Genomic DNA, 26,073 nt, shown 5'->3' with positions numbered 1-26,073 from the left:
GTGGAGTTACGACATTGTAGCCATTAGTGAAACTTGATCGCTGGAGGGGCAGGACTGGAAGCTCAATGGTCTGGGGTTCTGTTGTGTTTAGAGTGTGAGGGATTAAAGGGAGAAGGAGTGGAATTACTAGTCAGGGAAAGTTTTGTGGCAGTGCTCAGACAGGGCAGACTGGAGGGCTCATCTACTGAGGCTATATGGATGGAATTGAGGAATAATAAAGGAATGACCAGGTTAATTGAATTATAAATTTAGACCGTTCAATAGTCCGTAGGATTTAGAGGGGAACAAATTGTAGAGAGATAACAGACAATTGCAAAAAAAGAAGTTGTGATAGATGATGATTTTAACCTTACTCATATTGACTGGCACTCCCATACTGTAAAAGGGCTGGAAGGGATAGAGTTTGTCAAATGTGTTCAAGAAAGTTTCCTTAATGATTATAGAGGTCCCAAAAAGGCAGAGTACAATACTGGGTCTGCTATTCGGGAAGAAGATAGAGCAGGTGACAGAAATGTGTTTAGGGGAACTCTTAGGATCTAGTGATCATAATTCCATTAGTTTCAAGACAATTATGGAAAATGATAGGTCTGGTCTAAATTGGAGGAAGACCAAGTTTGATCATCAGAAATGTTTCTGGCAAGTGTAGATTGGGATTTATTGTTTTCTGGCAGGGGGATGCTTGGTAAGTGGGAGGCGTTCAAAAGTGATGTATTGGGAGTACAGAGTTTGTACGGTCCTGTCAGATTAAAAGGCAAGACTACTAAGTTTAGGAAATGTTGGTTTTCGTGAGATATTGAGACCCTGGTTAGGAAGGAGGGGAAGGTGTAGGCAGCAAGAAACTAATGGGGTACTTGAGTACAAGAAATGCAAGAGAACATTTAAGAGGGAAATCAGAAGAGCTAAAAGAAGGCATTACATTGTTCTTGAAGGCGAGGTGAAGAAGAAACCCAAGGGCTTCTGCAGATATATTAAGAGCAAAAGGATAGCAAGGGACAATATTTGTCTTCTTAAAAATCAGCATGGTCATTTATGGAGCTGAAAAAGATAGGGGAGATCTTGATTGAATTTTTTACAACTGTATTTACCCAGGAGATGGACACGGACTCTATACAATTAAGACAAACAGGCAATGAGGTCGTGGACTGTATATGGGTTACAGAGGCGGAGGTGCTTGTAAATTAGGGTGCATAACTCCCAGGCCCTGACAAGGTGTTGCCTTGGACCTTGTGGAAGCCCAGAAATTACAGGGGCCGTACAGAGATATTTAAAACATCCTTAGCTAAAGGTGAGGTGCTGCAGGATTGGAGAATGGCTAATGTTGCTCCATTGTTCAAGAAAGGCTCTAAGAATATGCTGAGAAATTACAAGCCAGTGAGCCCAATGTCAGTAGTGGGTAAATTTTTGGAAGATAATCAAAGGGACGGGATATATAAATATTTGGGTAGATAGAGCCTGATTAGACCATAAGACATAGAGGAGCAGAGTTAGGCCATTCAGCCCATCGAGTCTGCTCCACCATTCAATCTTGGCTGATCCTGGATCCCACTCAGAATCAGAATCAGGTTTATTATCACCGGCATGTGACATGGAATTTGTTAACTTAGCAGCAGCAGTTCAATGTAATAAATAATATAGAAGAAAAAATAATAAGTAATTCAATTACAGTATATGTACATTAAATAGATCAAAAATCGTGCAAAAAAAAACAGAAATACTGTATATTTTTAAAAACAGTGAGGTAGCGTCCAAGGGTTCAATGTCCATTTAGGAATCGGACGGCAGAGGAGAAGAAGCTGTTCCTGAATTGCTGAGTGTGTGCCTTCAGGCTTCTGTACCTCCTACCTGATGATAGCAGTGAGAAAAGGGCATTGCCCTGGGTGTTGGGGGTCCTTAATAATGGACGCTGCTTTTTTGAGACACCGCTCCCTGAAGATGTCCTGGGTACTTTGTAGGCCGGTGCCCAAGATGGAGCTGACTAGATTTACAACCTTCTGCAGTTTCTTTTGGTCCTGTGCAGTAGCATCCCACCCCCGATACCAGACAGTGATGCAGCCTGTCAGAATGCTCTCCACAGTATATCTGTAGAAGTTTTTGAGTGTATTTGTTGACATGCTAAATCTCTTTAAACTCCTAATGAAGTATAGCCGCTGTCTTGCCTTCTTTATAACTGCATCGATATGTTGGGACCAAGTTAGATCCTCAGAGATCTTGACCCCATACACCTGCCTTCTTGCCATATCCTTAGATTCCCTGACTGATCAGGAAACTATCAATTTCTGCTTTAAATATATCCATGAACATGGCCTCCACTGCAGTCTCTGGCACACCATTCCACAGATTCACTACCCTCTGGGTAAAAAAAATTCCTCCTTACCTCTGTTCTAAAAGGTCACCCTTCAATTTTGAGGCTGTTACATTGCATTTGGCTTCTTCACCACCGACTCAACCTGCAAGTTAACCTTCCGGGTGTTCTGCACAATACTCCCAATTCCCTTTACATCCTAGATTTTTGGATTTTCTCCCTGTTTAGAAAATAGTCTGCACATTTATTTCTACTACCAAAGTGCATGACCATGCATTTTCCAACGTTGTATTTCATTTGCCACTTTCTTGCCCATTCTAATCTGTCCAAGTCCTTCTGCAGCCTACCTGTTTCCTCAACACCTGCCCCTCCACCAATCTTCATATCACCTGGAAACCTGGTAACAAAGCCATCTACTCCATTATCTAAATCATTGATATGCAGCATTAGAAGAAGTGGTCCCTACACCGACCCCTGCGGAACACCACTAGTCACTGGCAGCCGACCAGAAAATGATCATTTATTCCCCCTCGCTGCTTCCTACCAGTCAGCCAATGTTCTAAACATGCCAGTAACTTTCCTGTAATACCATGGACTCTTAACGTGGTAAGCAGTTTCATGTGTGGCACCTTGTCAAAGGCCTTCTGAAAGTCCAAATATACAACATCCACTGAATCCCCTTTATCGATCCCACTTGTAGTGTTCTCAAAGAATTCCAACAAGTTTTCCAGGCAAGATTTTCCCTTATGGAAACCATGCTGACTTTGTCCTATCTTTTCCTGTGTCTCCAGGTACTCCATAACCTTATCCTTAACAATTGACTCCAACATCTTCCCAACCAGTGAGGTCAGGATAATTGGTCTATAATTTCCTTTCTGCTTCCTTCCTCTTTTCTTAAAGAGTGGAGTGCAATTTTCCAGTCCTCTGGCACCATGCCAGAGTCCAGTGATCTTTGAAAGATTATCTCTAATGCCTCCACAATCGCTACCACTACCTCTTTCAGAACCTGAGAGTGCAGTTCATCTGGCTCAGGTGACTTATGTACCCTTGGGTCTTTCAGCTTTTTGAGCACCATCTCCCTTGTATAGTTACTGCACACACTCGTCTTCCCTCGCACCCTTCAACATCTGGCACCTTATTTCTTATACCCCATGCACTGAGATATAACATTTTGAATACTATATTTGCTACCCATTTTGATTCTGCATCCCTAATGCACTGATCCCTGCTGCCATTTTGTCCTATCATCTGCCTGCCCTTCCTGACAATCTGACTGCATGCTATCTTTGCTTTTTTACCATCTGTCCAATCCCGTGTCCCTTCACTCCAGTTCCTATCCTTCTGCCAAATTAGTTCAAATCCTCCTAACAACACACTGGAGGAACTCAGCAGGTCGGGCAGCATCCGTGGAAACAATCAGTCAATGTTTCGGGCTGGAACCCTTTGTCAGGACTGTAGGGGGAAGGGGCAGAGGCCCTATAAAGAAGGTGGGGGGAGGGTGGGAAGGAGAAGGCTGGTAGGTTCCAGGTGAAAAACCAGTAAGGGGAAAGATAAAGGGGTGGGGGAGGGGATAGGCAGGAAAGGTGAAGAAGGAATAAGGGAAAACACAATGGGTAGTAGAAGGAGGCAGAACCATGAGGGAGGTGGTAGGCAGCTGGGGGAGGGGGCAGAGTGAAACTGAGATGGGGGAAGGGAGGGGGAGGGAATTGGAGAATTCAATGTTCATACCAAGGGGCTGGAGACTACCTAGACGTTATATGAGGTGTTGCTCCAACCCTAGCAAATCTGCTCACAAGAATATTGGTCCCCCTTGGGCTCAGGTGCAACCCGTCACTTTTGAACAGGTCATACCTCCCCCAGAAGGGATCCCAGTGATCCAGGAACCTGAAGCCCTGCCCCCTGCACCAGCTTCTCAGCCACACATTTATCTGCCAAGTCATTCTGTTTCTACACTCGCTACTGTGTGGCAAGAAAGTAATCCAGAAATTACTGCCCTGATTGGATACAGTCAGCATGCCTCTGTGCGTTTTAGGTTGTGTCTAACCAACTTTATAGAGTTTTTGAAGAAGTTACCCAAGTACACTGGTGAGGGAAAGGCTGTGGATGTTGTCTATAAGGACTTTAGCAAGGCCTTTAATAAGGTCCCACAAGGGAGATTGGTTAAGAAGGTTCAGTCACTTTCAGCATGAGGTAATAAACTGGGTTTGACATTGGCTTCGGAGGACAGCCAAGAATGCTAGTAGATAGTTACCTCTCTGACAGATGGTCTGTGACTATTGGTGTGCCACAGGGATTGGCGCTGGGTCCTTCTTTGTCATCTTCATCAATGGTTTGGATGATAATGTAAACTGGATAAGCAAATTTACAGATGACACCAAGATTGGGGTTGTGTAGTAGACAGCAAGGAGGGTATCGAAGCTTGCAGCAGAAACTGGACCAGCTGAAATAATGGACTGAAAAGTGGCAGATGGAATTTAATGCAGACAAGTATGTGGTGTTGCGCTTTGGGAGGACAAACCAGGGTAGGACTTACACATGAGGGCACTGTGGAACAGAAGGATCTGGGGATACAGATCCATAATTCACTGAAAGTGGCATCATAGCTAGATAGGATTGTAGAGAGCTTTTGGCACATTGGCCTTCAGAAATCAAAGTATTGGGTAGAGGAGGTGGGATGTATGTTGATGTATACGATGTTGGTGAGGCCAGTTTTAGAGTGTTTTATGCAGTTCTGATTACCTCCCTACACAAAAAATATCAATAAGATTGAAAGAGTGCAAAGAAAATTTACAAGGATATTGCTGGGGTTTGAGGACCTGAGTTCTCGGTAAGGTTGAATAAGTTAGGACTTTTATTCCCTGGAGTGTAGGAGAATGAGGGGAGATTTGATAGATGTATAGACAGGATAAATGCAAGCAGGTTTTTTTCCACTGAGGATGGGTGAGACTTTAACTAAAGGTTATAGGTTAAGGGTGAAAAGTGAAATATTTGAGGGGAACATGGGCACTTAGGGTAGTGAGAGAGTGGAATGAGCTGTCAGTGGAAGTGGTGAGGCAGGTTCGATTTCAACTTTCAAGAGTTGTTTGGATAAGTACATGGAGGAAGGGGGTATAGAGGGCAATAGTCTAGGTGCAGATTGATGGGATTAGGCAAATATCTCAGCACGGACTAAATGGGCTCTGTAACTCAATTTGAAAAATTGAGGAAATTGATGGTTCTGGGAAACTGACACAGAGGAAGACTTCAGGCCAGCGTAGATCAATTACGATCATATTATTTGGCAGGTTTGAGGAGCCTGATAGTCCACTCCTATTCCTATTTTCAGTGCTGGGGGTGTTGGCCTCGGAGAGGTCACACTGGGACACATATCCTTCTTGCGGATTTCACAAAGACAGCATTGGCTGAACAACTCCAGTGCTGTGAGTTACCCGCCGTGCAGACTCCTGGTCTAATAGGTGCACAGGAGGGCAGGGATCACCATGGCAGGGGACGGGGAGCTTTTGCTGGGTTCGAGTTGCACTGTATGGTCACCTGCTGAAGCTGGTTCTGGAATGGAGATGATACAAGGTTGAACAGTTTCTCATTTGTCCTGTAAGTTAGCCTCTTTCCAGTGGAAAGTTGGCTAGAGTTAAGGTGTATCATTGTGGTAAGAAAGTCGGCATGGCTTTGCCTGTCAGAGATCTGCGTGAGACCGTGTCTGTTGTAATCCATTGGTTAGGATCTCACTTTGTATGCTGCTGTGAAGCAGATGTGCAGTGTAATGGAGATGAATTTCCACAGACATCTAAATTTGAGAAAGATCCTCCACAGTTGCTGAGAGAGTGGAAGTCTTGAGAGATGTAAACAGTACATAGAAAATGTTTGAAGCTACTCCCTCAATACATAAGTGTCATTATGACTAATATAAAAGGATCAGAATTTAAGAAATGGAAGTAGGAGTAGACCATTCAGCCCCACATCATTCAGCATGGTCGTGACCGACCTTTTATTTCAGCAGCGCTTTCCTGTTCTGACCCCAAATATTATTTTAATATTTCTCTTTGTCTTGAATATACTCAGCCACTGAGCCTCCTTGGCCCTCTTGGGTAGAGGAATCCAAAGGTTCTGGGTGAAAAATTTCAATTTCAGGTATTATTTTAATATTGCTCTGTCTTGAATATACTCAGCCACTGAACCTCCTTGGTCCTCTCGGGCAGAGGGATCCAAAGGTTCTGGTTGATAAGTTTCTCCTAATGTCTATCCTGGATAGAGAAAGAGATTATCCAAGGCCGTGACCTGTTCCAGACGCCCCAGGAAGAGGGCGGATTGGCAGGATGCATCACTCTTGCATGCACCCTGCCAATATCCTTGACTTTTGTTGGTTTCAACAAGATCATCTGTCAGTTATCTAAACAGAGCCTTAGGCCCAGTTGGCCTAATCTCTCACAACCTATCCATTCTCAAGAATCAAGATGGTGAGCTTCTGTTACAACTATATCCTTCCTTGGGTTGGCAGACCAGATCTCTACACGATATTCCAGATCTGGTTTCACAGACTCCGATATAATTGGAGCAAATTGTATTTTGCATTTAAGTATTCTTGCATTAGAGGCTATCAATCCATTTGCCTTCTTAATTGCCTGCTAGACCTACAGGTTACTCTGATTTCTGTACTCTCAGACTCCGAGTGGCACCTTCCAGGTCCTCACTATTTAAAAAATGCTCTGTCTTTCTGTTTTTATTTTCAGAGTGCATAATCTCGCATTTTTCTACATTATATTTTATCTACCATGTCCTTCCCCGTTCACTTTACCTGTTAGGATTGCAAATTGAAGTCTCTCCAATACTACCTATTTTCTGACATTACATTTGAACCTACCATACAAATCGTTGATACAGGTTGCCAACTGCTGAAGCCTCAGTACCAATTCTTTGAAGCACCTTACCACCCACAGCCTCGCAACCCAAAATCAACCTTCTCATTCCTTCTCACCATGTTCTGTTCATTAGTCCTTACCAATATGTTACTCCCAATTTTAGTAACCTGTTATGATGCCTCATCAACGGTCTACTGAAAGAAAAAGTAAAGTGGACTTCGGTTAATTGAGACACTTCAGAATACATTTTGGCCAATTAAGTGGTTGCCTAATTAGTCAAAGTTTCATGAAAATAGTTAAAAATGTATTAAAAAAAGACAAACTGAGTAACAAATTGTGCATTTAAGTAACTACTGAGCAAATTAGAACACTATTCATAGTACTATAAAATTGTGTATTAGTTCTTAATAGTTATCAATGGAGGAATTCATCCAATTTCCTCAATGAACATTTGCAGACACTAGTTCAGATAATGGACAGCCTTCCTACAACCGCTTCCATGATTGTATCTTCCTAATCTTCATTTTCATTGTAACATGACAAAAATCATTGCTTTTTGAATGCAAACATGTGCAGCTGATGCTATTTAAAAATTATTTGCTCTAAGCATGTTGTAGCATCTACTGGCCACACAAGTGGACACGAATGACACTGGTTAGAAAATGTTTGTCAAGTCTCCTGCCCCAATTAAGTGGCGTAGTGTCCCAAATACATGAATGGAATCCTAGCTATTTTCTTTATTTGTTTTTATTCTTTAAGAGTTGTCCCTATTAAGCACTTGCCCCAATTAACCAGAGTCTACTGTACATATCAACTGATTGTCCCTCATGAACTCCAGCAGTACAACCTCAACAGATCTTGGTGTTTCCCTGGGTTCTGCAGGAGAGGGCTCTGGCAAATACAGAACATTGAACTTTAAGGTTACTGTGTGGCATAGAAAGGAGCTATGGCCTCCAGTAGACATTGAATAGCTGCTAGATGCTAGTGGGGAGGTCCTGGAAAAGGATAGAGGTCAAGAAGGATAAGAGGAAACTGTGCGTGATTGGTAGAGTCATGTAGCATGATGACATTTGTGAGTCAGTTGAGAATAATGCTTAACTTTGCAATCCAATAACTGACCTCATGAATCACTCCAGCACAGCAAACAGGACACTTTCTACAGTTGTGCCGAATTCTGTAAGTTGTTCGACAATTCACAATTTCACCTTGATTTGAAGCACTGTGACTGCGGTTCAGTAAGTGAAAGACTGGTGGCAGTGACAAAAGATAACAGCAACAATGCTCATCAACACAGGACACTTCCCTTCTTAAAAGAAATCACTCGAATCAATTACTCCATTGCCTTCTACGTTTCCAACCTGTTCAAACACTTAGTGGTGGAAGATTATGACATGCAGAGCCAAGAACATTACTGCATGAATACTGGTGCTGTCCTCAATCTTGGTCAATAATTTTTTCATCCATGCAGGAAATGAGTGCAATCTCAGTCTCTGACAGAGCAGCTGAATCTTATTACTGTACGTGCAGAACTGTTGCTAGTGTTTAATCCTGTAGCCACTGGCTAGAGGAAAGATGTTTCAGCCTTAATACTGCCAGATGTCTTTGTTTATTTAACCTCACCTCCATGGACCAAAATTCAGAGCTGTGACTTCCTTAAATCTCATGCACATTAGAAGCAAACTGGATCATTCTCTGATTTTGCAATCAATTGCCACGTGAAAATGCACATTTCATTTTCTGTTTTTGCAAAGAATTAATGCAGCTGCAACACTTCTATATGGAAGAAAGCCTACACTTGTTCCAGCTGCACTAAACAGCATCTGTGCTGTAGAAACAAGATATCCACTAGACACCGTCCCCAACATCTAAAGGGAGGATTATCTTGCTTGTCAGCAGAAGCAATATTAAGCTGCAAATCCATTGCCACCGAGGTAAATATTACACTCCCATGAACACACTCAATCCTAGCACTGCACAACAGTGGTCACCTTAATGTTCCTGTAACATAGACTGTGAACTCTTTGATTGGCAGTGGGGATAACTTGTTTCCCACTTCTGTGAGTCAGTCAGTTTTCAGTTCAGGCGGTCGTGGTGCTGATCAACACTGTGGTGTTTGTCACTTACCCTGCCTCTGGTATCGTGTGCAGGCCACTGCCTCTGTCAACACTGTGGAGCAGCTAGTAGAGCCTCGGCAACCCGGCTTTGAACCCCACTTTTGGCACTGTACGAGGGGCCTAATCTGATTGGTGGAAAGTATAGGGGAGATGTCCATGACAAGTTCTTTTAGACAGAGTGTGGTGGGTGCATATGTGTGGGCACGTGGCCAAGTGGTTAAGGCGTTCGACTAGTGATCTGAAGGTCGTGAGTTCGAGCCCCAGCCGAGGCAGCGCGTTGTGTCCTTGAGCAAGGCACTTAACCACACAGGGCTCTGCGATGACACTGGTGCAAGCTGTATGGGTCCTAATGCCCTTCCCTTGGACAACATCGGTGTCGTGGACAAGGGAGACTTGCAGCATGGGCAACTGCCAGTCTTCCATACAACCTTGCCCAGGCCTGCACCCTGGAGAGTGAAGAGTTTCCAGGCGCAGATCCATGGTCTCGCAAGACTAATGGTGGGTGCATGAAATGGGCAGCCAGGGGTGGTGGTAGAGACATTTAAGAAACTTTTAGATAGGCACATGGGTGATAGAGAAATGAAGGGCTTTGGAGGAGGGAAAGGTTAGATTGATCTTGAAGTAGGTTAAAAGGTTGGCACAATATTCTGCCTGTACTGTGCTGTAATGCTCTGTTTTTCCTGTGACCATGTGGGTTTCTCCCGGGGGTCCAGCTTCCCTCTCACATGTTGCTAGGTTAATTGGCCAGTGTACATTGTCCTTAGCATGCTGTGCATCAGGGCATGTCAGGGAGTGTTTGCTTCTTCTGTGTGCTTGGGCAGAGACCCCTTGATTTCATCACTAAATTCCATCCTCTGAATCTTTCTCCTAATCTAGTCGGCTTTGTTCCAGGTCCGTTTGTTACAACAGCAGTGCTACCCCTGCTCCTGATTGCCACTGTGGTGTGGTGGGCAGGGTGAGTAGCTCTTTGCCTAATATTGGTAACATTTAGAATGGTTTCAACATGTTTATCTCTAGAGAGGGAACATTATGTAGTGGTCCTGTAGGCTCGAGAGCAGGAGAAAGGGATGGGGATGGGGTGAGGGGTTGGCATGTGGAGGTAGGTGGTGAGGTGATGGGAAAGGAGAGTAGATGGGAAGGACATACTGTATAAGTTGAGGGTTCAAGGAGAAATGAGGGAGCAATGCCCACTGCAGGGAGGGAAAGAGGGAGGGGTTTAAGTGTTCGAAGAAGGGGTCAGGTTTGAATGAAAGATGGATTTTAAACAGAAGAGGATTTGGGAATAGGGAGGATTGAGAGGAGGAAAGCAAGGAGGAGAGAATGGGAATGGTATTGATATTTGAGCCGATCCTTCAAGGTGTGTAAGAATTCAAGTGCTCACTCTGTCAAGCCTGGTGGTAGCTAGTGGAACAGTGAACGAATATCAGAAGAAATTGTGCACTGGCCTCTTCAACTCCTTAGTATTAAATCTGGCACCTCCCATGTGAGGTCCCATGGACAGAGCTGGCAGCTAAATTCTTGAAGGTCATTCTGGTGTCTGAGCTCCAGACCTCAGATGCTGTGACACTGACGTCGCTACCCTGACTGAGATAGGACAGGAAAGAGATAAACAGCTGAAGGAACAAGGTGGCTACACCCTCGACAGCAAGGGCTAACTGTAAGAGGAGTCTTCCAGAGAGAAGTTTGAGCTCTTGAGCTCATGATGTCTACACCAAACTCAATGTCAAATTAAACTCAATCTCTTCTGCCTGCATATAGACCATTTCCATGTATTCCCTGCACGTTCATGCTTCTATATGTAAATGCCTCTAAATTAGGCATCCGTTAGTCTCGTGAGACCATGGATTTGCACCTTGGAAGGTTTCCAGGGCGCAGACCGGGGCGAGGTTGTATGGAAGACCAGCAGTTGCCCAAGCTGCAAGTCTCCCCTCTCCATGCACCGATGTTGTCCAAGGGAAGGGCACTAGGACCCATACAGCTTGGCACCAGTGTCATCGCAGAGCGAAGTGTGGTTCAGTGCCTTGCTCAAGGACACAACATGCTGCCTCAGCTGAGGCTCGAACTAGTGACCTTCAGATCACTAGACCGACACCTTAACCACTTGGCCACGTGCCAAAGCCTCTAAAATGTCACTTTCATATCTGCTTCCACCAGTATTCTTGGTAGCACGTTCCAGATATGTATCACTTTCAGTACAAAACGAAAGAACTTGACCCAATCATCTTCAAACTTCTGTCTTTCACCTTAGATGTATACGCTCTAATATTCGACATTTCTACCTCGGGAAAATGACTTGACTATCTACCTTATCTATGGTTGTTATAATTCTATAAACTTGAATCACATTTCCCCTCAGCCTCTGGCAATCCGGCAAAGAATAATCCAGACTTATTATCCAGTTCCTCCTTCTAGTTCCTGCCTCTTTCATCCACACAGCATCACGTTAAATCTCTTCTGTACACTGTCAAAGCTTCTACATCTTTTCTGTAATAGGGGTAACTAGAATAGCACACAATATTTCAAGTGTGGCCTAAGCAAAATTTTATAAAGCTCCAACATGACTATCTTATCTATATTCAGTGCTCCAGCCAACGAAGACAAGCATGCCGTACACCTACTTGCATCGCTGTCAAGAATTAGCTTGTTTGGCATTACCCTGACTCCCTTAAGCTGCCCACAGAAACAACTTCCATCATGCCATTACCTTGTGATGGCATGCAAGCCACAATCCTAATTCTTTGAGGAAGTGACAAACAATAAAGATGAGGGCAGAGCACTGGATGTGTTGTATATGGATTTTTATTTGCCCATGGCAGGCTCATTCAGAAAATCAGGAGGCATGGGATCTAGGGAAACCTGGCCGTACAGATACAGAATTGGCTTGCCCACCAAAGGCAGAGGCTGATAGTAAATGGAGCGTATATTGCTTGGAGGCCAGTGACCAGTGGTGTTCCACAGGGAACCCCGCTCTTTGTGATTTTTATAAAGGATTTGGATGAACAGAGGCACGATGGTTGGTGGTGTTTTGCATAGGGTAGAAGGTTGTTGTGGTTTACAGTGGGACATTGATAGAATGCAGAGCTGGGCTGAGAAGTGGTAGATGCATCTCAATCTGGAAAAGTGTGAAGTGATTCACTTTGGAAAGGCAAACATGAAGGCAGGATACAGGGTTAATGGCAGGATTCTTAACAGAATGGAGGAACAGATGGATCTTGGGGTTCACGTTCATCGATCCCTCAAAGTTGTAGGTGAAATTTGAAACAGTGGCTGAGGAGGCATATGGTGTATTAGCCTTGATCATTCAGGGAATTGAGTTCAAGAGCCACGAGATAATGTTGCAGCTCTGTAAAGCTGTAGTTAGACCACACTTGGAGTATTGTAATCACAAACAAATGAAAATCTGCAGACGTTGGAAATCCAAGTAACACACACAAAATGCTGGAGGAACTCAGCAGGCCAGGCAGCATCTATGGAAAAGAGTACAGTCGATGTTTCGGGACGAGATTCTTCAGCAGGAAAGATCTCGGCCTGAAACGTCGACTGTTTGCTTTTTTCTGTAGATGCTGCCTGAACTGCTGAGTTCCTCCAGCATTTTGCGTGTGTTACTTGGAGTATTGTGTTCAGTTCTGTGGTCTCATTATAGGAAGATGTGGAAGGTTTAGAGAGGGCGAGTAAAGATTTACCAGGATACTGCCTGGATAACAGAGCACATCTTATGAGGATAAGTTGGGCAAACTATGGTTTTCCTCCTTGGAGAAGAGGAGGCAACTTGATAGAGGTGTACAAGATGATAAGAGGCATAGACTTTTTCCCAAGGTGGAGGTGACTAATACAAGAGGTGTTGGAGCAGGTATAGGGGGGAACATCAGAGGCAGGTTTTGTTTTTTTACACAGAGAGAGGTGGCAGTGTGGAATGAGCTGCTGAGGTGGTGATAGAGGCACTTAAGGGGCTCTTAGGCATATGAATAAAAGAAAAATGGAAGTAAGGGAGAGATTAATCTTGAAGTCGATTAAAAGGTCAGCACAACATTGTGGATTGTACTCTTCAATGCCATAAGCAACACATCCACAACAAAGCCAGTCTCAGCTGAAGACTGGCAGTAAATGAGGCTGCATTATTGCTCCAAGATACTATTCAATCTTTTTCCACAGCAATGCTACACCTCACCCCCAACAAGATTGCTGCCAGAATAGAAATAAACATTACAGCTAATGTAAAACTATCCTATCACAGCAACTGCAGTCCAGAACTTCAGTAGCTGAGCTGCAGGGACTAATCAATGTTTTTTTTTCGCGATATTAATCTTGAAATGGAATTAAATGCAAAAATATAATTTAGAAGAATTAAAACATCCCTCTGCTCTGTTTCCTGCTATGGAAATTTCTCTCCCTCTTAACCAGTTTTAAAACCCATTTTGTGTTTCAACTTTTTACTTACTGTCTTCAACCAGCTACCTACTTTTCTTTAAAGAACAGAGCGGTTTTTTATATTTTAAATGGACTTTGATTTGTGGGGATATTTCTTTTTATGATGGCACAGCAAAAGAGTCACTTTCTTTTTATTGCTATTGGTACATAGTAGCCGGTAGGCTATTTAGCCCTTCTAGTTGATTTCAGTATTCAGTTGGGTCATGACTGAATCTCAGTTCCAATTCACAGCCTTTGCTCCAAGTTTGTAGGGCTGTCAATTTCATTGGCACAGCATCCACAGGAGTTCGGGGAGATGCTTTCGAATTTTTACTAGTGTGTGTGTGGAAAATGCCACTGAGAGAAGTCAGGAGGCAAAGCTCCATTTGTAAGATTTTACCACTCGCGAAGGCTACTGTACTATAAAAGTTCTTTATTCCCTTTGGTGATATCCATTTAGTAGACTCTCAACTTCCGCCATTTGTGAGGATATAAATTGCGTTTTTGCACTCTTCTTTATAATTAATCTCCTGAAGCCTGGTGTAATTTTATTTCAAGGCCAATAAAACTGGGACTGGGAGAAATTCAGAGTTCAGCAGAGGAGGACAAAGGGCTTAATTAGGAAGGGGAAAAAAGATTATGAGAGAAAACTGGCAGGGAACATAAAAACGGACTGTAAAAGCTTTTATAGATATGTAAAAAGGAAAAGACTGGTAAAGACAAATGTAGGTCCCCTGCAGACAGAAACAGGTGAATTGATTATGGGGAGCAAGGACATGGCAGACCAATTGAATAATTACTTTGGTTCTGTCTTCACTAAGGAGGACATAAATAATCTTCCAGAAATAGTAGGGGACAGAGGGTCCAGTGAGTTGGAGGAACTGAGCGAAATACATGTTAGTAGGGAAGTGGTGTTAGGTAAATTGAAGGGATTGAAGGCAGATAAATCCCCAGGACCAGATGGTCTGCATCCCAGAGTGCATAAGGAAGTAGCCCAAGAAATAGTGGATGCATTAGTGATAGTTTTTCAAAACTCGTTAGATTCTGGACTAGTTCCTGAGGATTGGAGGGTGGCTAATGTAACCCCACTTTTTAAAAAAGGAGGGAGAGAGAAACCGGGGAATTATAGACTGGTTAGCCTAACGTCGGTGGTGGGGAAACTGCTGGAGTCAGTTATCAAGGATGTGATAACAGCACATTTGGAAAGCGGTGAAATGATCGGACAAAGTCAGCATGGATTTGTGAAAGGAAAATCATGTCTGACAAATCTCATAGAATTTTTTGAGGATGTAACTAGTAGAGTGGATAGGGGAGAACCAGTGGATGTGGTATATTTGGATTTTCAAAAGGCTTTTGACAAGGTCCCACACAGGAGATTAGTGTGCAAACTTAAAGCACACGGTATTGGGGGTAAGGTATTGGTGTGGGTGGAGAATTGGTTCGCAGACAGGAAGCAAAGAGTGGGAATAAACGGGACGTTTTCAGAATGGCAGGCGGTGACTAGTGGGGTACCGCAAGGCTCAGGGCTGGGACCCCAGTTGTTTACAATATATATTAATGACTTGGATGAGGGAATTAAATGCAGCATCTCCAAGTTTGCGGATGACATGAAGCTGGGTGGCAGTGTTAGCTGTGAGGAGGATGCTAAGAGGATGCAGGGTGACTTGGATAGGTTGGGTGAGTGGGCAAATTCATGGCAGATGCAATTTAATGTGGATAAATGTGAAGTTATCCACTTTGGTGGCAAAAATAGGAAAACAGATTATTATCTGAATGGTGGCCGATTAGGAAAAGGGGAGGTGCAACGAGACCTGGGTGTCATTATACACCAGTTATTGAAAGTGGGCATGTAGGTACAGCAGGCGGTGAAAAAGGCGAATGGTATGCTGGCATTTATAGCGAGAGGATTCGAGTACAGGAGCAAGGAGGTACTACTGCAGTTGTACAAGGCCTTGGTGAGACCACACCTGGAGTATTGTGTGCAGTTTTGGTCCCCTAATCTGAGGAAAGACATCCTTGCCATAGAGGGAGTACAAAGAAGGTTCACCAGATTGATTCCTGGGATGGCAGGACTTTCATATAAAGAAAGACTGGATGAACTGGGCTTGTACTCGTTGGAATTTAGAAGATTGAGGGGGATCTGATTGAAACGTATAAGATCCTAAAGGGATTGGACAGGCTAGATGCAGGAAGATTGTTCCCGATGTTGGGGAAGTCCAGAACGAGGAGCCACAGTTTGAGGATAGAGGGGAAGCCTTTTAGGACCGAGATTAGGAAAAACTTCTTCACGCAGAGAGTGGTGAATCTGTGGAATTCTCTGCCACAGGAAACAGTTGAGGCCAGTTCATTGGCTATATTTAAGAGGGAGTTAGATATGGCTCTTGTGGCTACGGGGGTCAGGGGGTATGGAGGGAAGGCTGGGGCGGGGTTCTGAGTTGGATGATCAGCCATGATCATAATAAATGGCGGTGCAGGCTCGAAGGGCCGAATGGCCTACTCCTGCACCTATTTTCTATGTTTCTATAACTTTTACAGTACAGTACTTAGACTGATCAGTATTCCTAATAGACTCTGACAGGCTCTGTACAACTGAGGCATCACATTTGCACATTTTTGATTCCATACTTATGGGAATAAAGATCTATTTTTCATAACCTTTTAAAATAATATTTGTACCTATGCACTCATTTTTAGTAACAAATACATACAAATTCTCCCACTTCTCCATGGTAACTAGTTACTCAGCTTTAAAAAATAAACTGATTTGTGCACCATCGATCTAAAGTTGACTTTCCTGCATTAAGCTTATTTTAAACTACTTACATCTTTAACTCAAACAGATTAAGTTGGGCAAATGTTACCTACCATTCACATATTGTTTTTTCAGTTTCTCCAATCTTGATCATCAGTCACTCAGCTTCCGATGGGTTTCCAGAACCCCTTCTTACAAAAGATGTTCAGCTGTTAGAAAACATGTTAAAATCAGAAAGAGCTTGTTGTTAGTGATATAGGAGTATAATAATCTGTATTTTCTCCTTCCAGATCCTCACATAAATTGATCATGCACGGAGTTTGAGATTTTCAGGTTTTGCAGTTGGTGTTATAACAAACCCTACGCTAATGCAGTAATGGCTCCTTTAGCAGAAACCATGTGGACTACTTTTATACATCAAATTCCTCTTGTCCTTACCTACCACCCCATGAGCCTCCACATCCAACACTTCATTCCCCTGCAACTCTGCCATCTCCAAAGGGATCCTATCACCAAACACAACTTTATCAACCCCCCACTCTCTGCTTCCCTTGGGGATATCTCCCTCTGTGATTCCCTTGTCCAATTGCCCCTTCCGGCACTTAGCCCTACAAGCGGCCAAAATGCTGCACCTGCCCATTTTCTGCAGAGATCACTCCCTTCATGATTCCCTTGTCCATCCATCCCTCCCCAATAATCTCCCTCCCAGTACTTAACCCTGCAAGCAGCCAAAGTGCCCATTCATTTCCTCCCTCACCTTCATTCAGGGCCCCAAACAGCCCGTCCAGGTGAGGCAACACTTCATCTGCAAATCAGGTGGGGTTGCCTATTGTATCTGGTGCTCTGGGTGAGGTCTCCTCGACAGTGGTGAGACCCATCGTAAATCAGGGGACTTCCTTGTTGAACACCTCTGCTTCAACCGCCAAAAGCAGAACTTTCTGGTGGCCAAACATTTTAATTCTGATTTTTGTTCCAACATGTTGGTCCACGGCCTCCTCTTGTGTCACAATGAGACCACCCTCAGGGTGGCGGAGCAACACCCTATATTCCTCCTGGGTAGCCTCCAACCTGATGGCACACATATCAATTTGCCCTGCCAGTAAAAAAAATTCCCTCCCCCTTCCTCTCTTCTTCTGTTCCCCACTCTGGCCTCTTACCACTTCCCATCTGTCTATCACCTCCCCCTGGTGCCCCTGCTCCTGCCCGTTCTCCTATGGTCTACTCTCCTCTCCTACCAGATTCCTTCTTCTCCAGCCCTTTACCTTTCCCACCCACCTAGCTTTACCTTTTACCTTGTGGTTATCCTTCTTTCCATCCCTCCACCTTTCTCATTCTGGGGTCTTCCCCCCTCCTTTCCCAGTCCTGAAGAAGGGTCTTGGCCCGAAACTGTCCGTTTGTTCATTTCCGTGGATGCTGCCTGACCTGCTGTGTTCTTCCAGCATTTTGCGTGTGTTGCTTTGGCTTTCTAGCACCTGTAGAATTTCTTGTGTTTATACATCAAAAGATGTTCAATGAATACTAACATTGGTTTGAAACAATGCAAGCTGAGGATTCCTTTATAGTTTGTGTCCCTTTTCAATTGCTAGCTAGCAGTTTATAAAAGAACATTAAACTTCTTTATTCTTTTCCTCTGTTATTCAGGCTCCTAAAGAAACTTTAGCCAAATCTGTCCTAGCAGAACTACCCCAGCAAGTTGTTCAGTACTTCAAGCAAAGAAACCTTCCACCGGTTAATCCTGATTCAGCCTAACACCAAACCTTTTCCCTTCAAACTTGCATGACTCCTGACCAGCCCGCCTGAAAATGTTTACAAAATTTCTGCATGTTTTGCAGCACATAGCACATTTGTAACATTTTGTTTCCATTGCTTTAAAAAAATATTTCAATGACTCAATTTGTTTGTAAGAACAATCTGGTGCTTTGTAAAAGCATGACGATTAACACTAAGTAAAAGTGGTCAACTTTTTTCCTTGTCACCACTGTTAAAAAGTATTGAATGTATCTTTGTATTTTTGGGTGTTACATATCTGATTTTCTTTTAATTGTTAAACGAAACACTGAAAATAATGTTACCAACTTGCAAAAAGGATAAGGGATAAATTCTCTCATTTTGTGTATACATTGTCCGTATGATTAAATAAACTGTACTTTTGTCAAGATATTACAATTGGACATTTCTTTTTACCTGTAATATGTGCAATACAAGAGAAGGTTCAGTGAGTAATATTGTACAGAGCTTAACTCTTTTCACCTATGGTGTTTTCTTTGCAGCAGAAAGCTTTTCAAATTGCAGTTGATAAAGCTTCATCTTACCTGAAGTAACTGCATCACTGGGAAAACTATTAGTAATAAGGAAAAAAATAGGAAATAATCCATCTAGAATGCACAGACATGGCAGATATAGGAGAGAATTGACATACAACTAAAACTTTGAGGTAGATTAGGTCCAAGATTCAACTTCAAATTAAGAACACAACCATGTTAGAAATAAGAGTAGAAGTAAGCCAAGTGTCTTTGAACATCAGATCATGATTAATTTGGTCTTGGGCTCAACTCTATTTTCTTGCTTGTTCCTGTAAGATCACAAGACAGAATAAGGCAATTTGGTCTGAGTCTGTTCCGCCATTCAAACATGGCTGATTTTGTATCCTCTCAACTCTATTCTCCTGCCTTCTGTCCATAATTTTCGATGCCCTTACTAATCAAGAACCCAACAACCTCTGCTTTAAATACACCCAACGATTTGGCCTCCAAAGCTGCCTGTGACAATTAATTCCACAGATTCACCACCCTCTAGCTAAAGAAATTCCTTCTCATCTCTGTTCTAAAGAGACACCCTTCTACTCTGAAGCTGAGTCCTCTGGTCCTAGATTCCCCCACTATAGGAAACAACTTCTCAATGTCCACCATCTACAGCTTTCAATATTCAACAGGTTTCAAGAGAACCCCCCCTCCCCCCACATGCTTCTAAACCACGCGAGTATAGATCTGTTAAGCCCTCTCAGGATGTTACTTGTTTCAATAAGACCACTTTTACACTACAGTGAACCTAGGCTCAAGCTGTTCAATCATTCTTCATAGCCAGAAATTAAATGGTAAACATTATCGGTACGGCATCAAGTACAGGTATTTTCCTCCTAAAATATGGAAACCATAACTATGCAATGTGCCTCACTGATACCTTTTACATTTGTGGTAAGATTTCCCTTTTCCACTCCAAAGACCAGCATTCTACATGCCTTCCTAATCATTTGTGTTATACATACAAGGATCTGCTGTGAAGCAGCATTCGTGGTCTTTGTCCATTTGAACAATATTCTGCTTTTATATTCACATGCCCTATGTCATACTCCCCGCAACATTTTTGTCCTTCTCTCCAATTGTTATCTTCAACAGAGATCCTTGCACCCTCAACAAATTCGCCTACAATTTTACCTTTCAACTTAGTCATTAACATAGATTACAAATACCCATCCCTGTAGCATTCCATCAGTTAGCTACCAACCAGAATTTTAGCTGTTTCTGTAGAACATCTCTTTTTAGCTAGTTAGCTAATCCACTGCTATAATGCTGAATCACATATCCAGCTGGCTTCTCACAGGATTGGAGCTAATTTACAGGACTAAAGGGAAAATCATTACAACCTGTATCGCTTACACTCTAGAACTGAGGTCACCGTAAGCCTAGCAGCAGAAAATTGTGGTACGCAGACAGGATTTACATTTGAAACTATTCAGAGACCAACTCTAAATCATTGCCAATATACAAGAGGACGGCCGTACACTCAACTTCCACTACATCAATTCATTTGCAGGCCCACCACTGAATAACACTGCTTGCTAAGTAATAAAGAGGCCCTGAAAAACATGGACTACTTGCCATACCAAAGGAGTTGCCTCTCAACAAAGATAAAGGTTTCACTATTGATGGTGGAGGGTAAGGGTTTCTGAGGTCAAGACCCCAGTCCTGACACAAGACCCATGACTGAACAGTGTGATCCTTACCCTCCTATATAACCACCAATACTGTCTCGGCAACATCCGATAGAAACATAGAAAAGCTATCAGGGATCAGTTCTGGAAGCCGTACTCTTCGTGATTTTTGTGAGTGGCCTGGATGGGGAGGTGGAGGGATGGGTTGGTGGGTTTCCTGATGACACAACGGTTGGGGATGTTGTGCATGGTGAGGGGGGCTGTCAGGAGTTACAATGAGGGAATGCAAAACTGGGCTGGGGGTTGGCAGATGGAGTTCAACTCAGATTGGTGTGGGGTGGTTCATTTTGGTGGGTCAGGTATGATGGCAGAGTAGAGCGTTGGCGGTAGGACTCTTGGCAGTGTTGAGGATCAGAGAGATCTTGGGGTCCGGGTCGGTGGGACACTTAAAGCTGCTGCGCAGGTTGACTGTGTGGTTGGCAAGGCATGTGGTGCCTTGGACTTCATCAAATATGGGATTGGCTTTGGGGGCCGAGAGGTAATGTTACAGCTATACAGCTATGGACTCTGGTCAGACCCCACTTGGAGTGCTGTGTTCAGTTCTTGTCACCTCACTGCAGGAAAGATATGGAGGGTATGGGGGGGTGCAGAGGAGATTTACAGGGATGTTGCCTGGTTTGGGGAGCATGCCCTATAAGAATGAGTTAAGTGAATTTGGCTTTTTCTCCTTGGAGCAACGGAGGATGAGAGGTGACCTGATGAAGGTGTGTGGGATGATGGCAGGCATTGATTATGTGGATAGTCAGAGGCTTTTTCCCAGGGCTGAAACAGCTGGCACGAGAGGACACAGTTTTGGGGAGCTTGGAAGTGGGTACCGAGTAGATGTCAGGGAGGTACCGCGGAGATGTCAGGTTTTTTGCACAGAGAGTGGTGGATGCATGGAGTGGGCTGCAGTGATGGTATAAATTCACTAAAAGGACCAGAAATTTAATGTCAGCCCTTTATGCCAGGCCAATAACTTTATCATTGAAGTGATGACTACCCTCAGCAGATCCATTTAGTGCATCACGTTGTTTGCTTGCCTGGCACTAGATTCCTTAAATAGATGTTCTATTTGGAACTCTGTCTGAGAAAAAGATTTAAGATGTTCTCAAGCATAATGTAAAAATTGTATCATTTTGAGAACTCTTGGAGAATGGACGATCTTAATTCAATGCATCTAGAAAATGAGGAAGTCCAGTGTAAATGGCAGAAAAAGCTCACTGCCCTGTAAACTACCCAACCACCCTACCTTTCAAATGTTCTTTCACCACTTCTGGCAGGGTTTGTGGCACCAATGACCTCATCTCTCACCTCAGAACCGTAATGGAAGTAATCCGTCCTCAATCCCACGAAGAATATCCATCCAAATGCAATGACCCCAACATCGTACCCCCTTACCTTATGCAGCAACTTTTTATATGGCACTATTTTGAAATCATTATTGATTGATTATTGAATCATTCCTCTTGATGCCATCAAAACCAGCCATTAAATGAATAAAAGGTTAGGAAATTGATCATTGAGAAATTGCCCCACTGAAGAGGCTTCCTTAACCTTGCAAGTTTCAATATGGGTCTTCCACATTCAACCCATCTGCCAAAATTGAATGTGCTGAGGCCACAAAATTTTCCATCAATGCAACTGCCAAGAATTCACACTATTTGCTAAGCCAGGGCACAGCGTTCAAATGTTGTAAACTCTCTCTGCAAATCATAATTATATTACTAAACTGGCTGCAATTCTGACTTAATGATGCATTTTATTTAGCTAATCACATTTTTTAATATCTTTCATTATATCAAAATATGTACATTGGCTTGAGAAGATAAAGCTTCATAAAATAAATACAAACCCCATTTCCAGAAACATTGGGATATTTTCCAAAATGCAATAAAAACAAAAATCTGTGATATGTTAATTCACATGAACCTTTATTTAACTGACAAAAGTACAAAGAAAAGGTTTTCAATAGTTTTACTGACCAACTTAATTGTATTTTGTAAATATACATAAATTTAGAATTTGATGGCTGTAACACACTCAACAAAAGTTGGGACAGAGTTAAAATAAGATTGAAAAGTGCACAGAATATTCAACTAACACCGGTTTGGAAGACTCCACATTAAGCAGGCTAATTGGTAGCAGGTGAGGTATCATGACTGGGTATAAAAGTAGCATCCATCAAAGGCTCAGTCTTTGCAAGCAAGGATGGGTTGTGGCTCACCCCTTTGTGCCCAAATTCATGAGAGATTTGTTAGTCAGTTCAAAAGGAACATTTCTCAATGCAAGATTGCAGAGGATTTAGGTCTTTCAACATCTGCAGTACATAATATTGTGAAGAGATTCAGAGAATTCAGAGACATCTCAGTGCGTAAAGGGCAAGGTCGGAAACCACTGTTGAATGCGCGTGATCTTCGAGCCCTCAGGCAGCACTGCCTAAGAAACCGTCATGCTACTGTGACAATTATAGCCACCTGGGCTCGGGAGTACTTCGGAAAACCATTGTCACTCAACACAGTCCGTCACTGCATCCAGAAATGCAACTTGAAACTGTATTACACAAGGAGGAAGCCATACATCAACTCTATGCAGAAACACCAGCGAGTTCTCTGGGCCTGAGCTCATCTCAGATGCACTGAAAGACTGTGGAACCATGTGCTGTGGTCAGATGAGTCCACATTTCAGCTAGTTTTCGGAAAAAACGGGCATCGAGTTCTCCGTGCCAAAGATGAAAACGACCATCCAGATTGTTATCAGCGAAAGGTGCAAAAGCCAGCATCTGTGGTGGTGTGGGGGTGCATCAGTGCCCACGGCATGGGTGAGTTGCATGTATGTGAAGGTACCATTGACTCTGAGGCGTATATTAGGATTTTAGAGAGACATATGTTGCCATCAAGGCGACGTCTCTTCCCAGGACATCCATGCTTATTTCAGCAGGACAATGCCAGACCACATTCTGCATGGGCTACAACAGCGTGGCTTTGTAGACACAGAGTGCGTGTGCTTGACTGGCCTGCTGCCAGTCCAGATCTATCTCCTATTGAAAATGTATGGCGCATCATGAAGAGGAGAATCAGACAACGGCGACCACAGACTGTTGAGCAGCTGAAGTCTTATATCAAGCAAGAATGGACAAAATTTCCAATTGCAAATCTACTACAATTAGTATCCTCAGTTCCAAAACAATTAAAAAGCGTTATTAAAAGGAAAGGTGATGTAACACAATGGTAAACATGCCTCTGTCCCAACTTTTGTTAAGTGTGTTGCAGCCATCAAATTCTAAATTTGTGTATGTTTACAAAATACAATTAAGTTGGTCAGTAAAACTATTGAAAATCTTTTCTTTGTACTTTTGTCAGTTAAGTAAAGGTTCACGTGAATTAACATATCACAGATTTTTGTTTTTATTGCATTTTGGAAAATATCCCAACTTTTCTGGAAATGGGGTTTGTAGATAAAATAACAAATTCTCCAACTCTAGACTAAAATAAAGTCTCTCATTTTACAATAGAAGATATTTAGCTTCGTGCAGCATTCACCACAAATTAGGAGAGTCAGCCAGCAGGAAAGTTGGAGAACCTTTGTACAATTAGCCAACCTATTTTTGACAGAAAATACTAAATTGGTTGGCATTCAGCAGTAGCAGTGTGGCAGGGTGATCTGTGATGTGAACCTGCTCAGTTATACAGTACAGCAAACATCTAAGAGAAAAATTGTTGCTGAATTAGGCAAGAGAAGTACACAGAAGCACTGTCACTTTAGAAAATAATGCAGCAATAATGAAACTCCTGAGATGAGCATTATGTGGTCTACATCATGCCCTGGGATGCCTCTAAACTTGTCTACTGTTGAATGTCACTTTCACTCACTCAAGATTGTGGCAGGCAGTGGTCAGTTAAAATTGTAAGCTCAGTACGACATTTCAAAGTCAACTTTTTGTCATTTGCATAAGTACCAGATTGCAAAGGTGCAATGAAAACCTTACTTGCAACAGTATATACACCATATTCTCCAGTAGTAGCAAACCATCAACCAGTTGCTCAAGAAACGATTGCACAATGTTGTATGAATGGAAACAGATTTGCACTACAGGCTCATACAATGACAAATAGGTTAATTGTATATTTGTGTTCTGCTACCTTCAAAAATACAACCTTGCACATCTAGTTACATTAAAGATGTATATTCCTGATCGATTCCTTGTGTCCCTTGCCCACATTAGTTATATATTGGACATCTTTGTAAGCAGTTTCGTCCCTTCGGACACTTGCTGACAGACCTATGAACCCACTTCATGTGTTGCATCACACCTACCTGATGGGCTTCATCCCTGCATTTCTGCTCCAACGTATACTTATCTTCTCAGATGCTGTTCCTCTCCACTGTTTTACCATTGAAATTTCAACATGCAGACCTCATCTTCACTTCCCTTCTAGAGATCCTTCCTTTGGCCTCTGCCTGTAGCAAGGCACATCAAATCCAAATCTGCTATGCCTGGGTGACAGCACATTCGGCAGATGTAATTGAGTGTTAAATTGGCCAGTGGTCATAATTAAGTGATTTACTGTTGGTCTTGTATCCTAATATTATTGGCAGAGTATTCAATTCTTTCATTTTGAAAACTCTTTGACTCCTGTCACAAGCACCATATAAGCAAGTCTGGTACAAAATATCCACTTTGACAGTCACTCCACATGCTTTGAAACACACATCAGGGTTTTAATGCAGTCTCACTTCAAGCCCTGTGTAGTATCCCAGTCAACCTCCTCTATCACTAACAGCCCAGTGTTGCATTTGTTCCAGCTTTTCCGAATGAACCACACCACAAGAGATTTCTGGAGAACTTTTCTAAGGAATACCATTGTGATCTCTCAGGAAGAAGGTCCCATTTGCCTGATATACCAAGGTTGCAGTTGCTAAGTAGTGCAAGTGAGACTGCTTACACAGATTGCTTTTGTTCCTACATTTTTATATTTACTAAGATGCTCTTGATCTTGGTCTCTTAGTTGCCTTGATCCTGCTGACTGTGTCCCTTGGTTTCATCAAACTCATGTGTTCTTTAATTGCAGAGTTCACAGAGGATGACATCAATCAAACTTAATCCGGTACCAATCTCTATTCTTTTTTAAAATAAGTCCTCTGATTCTCTTTTAGCTCTGAGTCTTTTCCCTTGTCCAAAATTCTCACAGACAATAGAAAGCCAGTACATCCATTTCAACATTTTATTTGGATCTTGTTGATTAGTCTTAACTAACTGACACATTAGTCTTAATGGCTCCATCGCTGTCTGCCTTCTCATTATGTCAGTGCTGCCATTCAGCTTCCCCACAGCAACAGCCTTTCTTGCTCATAAACATAAGAGGTTCCGCAGGCACTTGAAATCTTGAGCAACACACACAAAATGCTGTAGAAACCCAGCAAGTCAGGCAGCGTCTATGGAGGGGAATAAACAGTCGATGTCTCAGCCCAAAATATCAACTGTTTATACCCCACTGTAGATGCTGCCCGACTTGCTGGATTCCTACAGCATTTTGTGTGTATTATTCATTTTTTCTGGCTGCTGACTTGTAGTTTCACTTCTGCCCTACCGAGGCACTTCCTGCCCATATTTGGTTTGTTTGGGTAACTATCTCTTCCTTCCAGAGCAAAAAAAAATCAATGCAAAATGA

The 26,073-nt window shown here is 42.8% G+C and overlaps 1 protein-coding gene across 5 annotated transcripts in view; it reads left to right on the top strand.

Annotated features, from left to right (window-relative positions):
- The window catches only part of cpne2 (copine II), a 273,889-nt gene extending 255,312 nt beyond the window's left edge, over positions 1 to 18,577 (top strand). For all 5 annotated transcript variants that reach the window (XM_063066745.1, XM_063066743.1, XM_063066741.1 and 2 more), the window contains one exon: positions 18,073 to 18,577. In XM_063066745.1, coding sequence (XP_062922815.1) covers positions 18,073 to 18,180 — 108 coding nt within the window. In that variant the 3' untranslated portion in view covers positions 18,181 to 18,577. The remainder of the gene's footprint in view (positions 1 to 18,072) is intronic.
- Positions 18,578 to 26,073: the final 7,496 nt, after the last annotated feature.

The sequence above is a fragment of the Mobula hypostoma genome, chromosome 14 (genome assembly GCF_963921235.1).
Source record: "Mobula hypostoma chromosome 14, sMobHyp1.1, whole genome shotgun sequence".
NCBI classification, from domain to species: Eukaryota; Metazoa; Chordata; class Chondrichthyes; order Myliobatiformes; family Myliobatidae; genus Mobula; species Mobula hypostoma.
The sequence above is the reverse complement of the archived record's forward strand: the minus strand, read 5'-3'. Positions and strand labels throughout refer to the sequence as shown.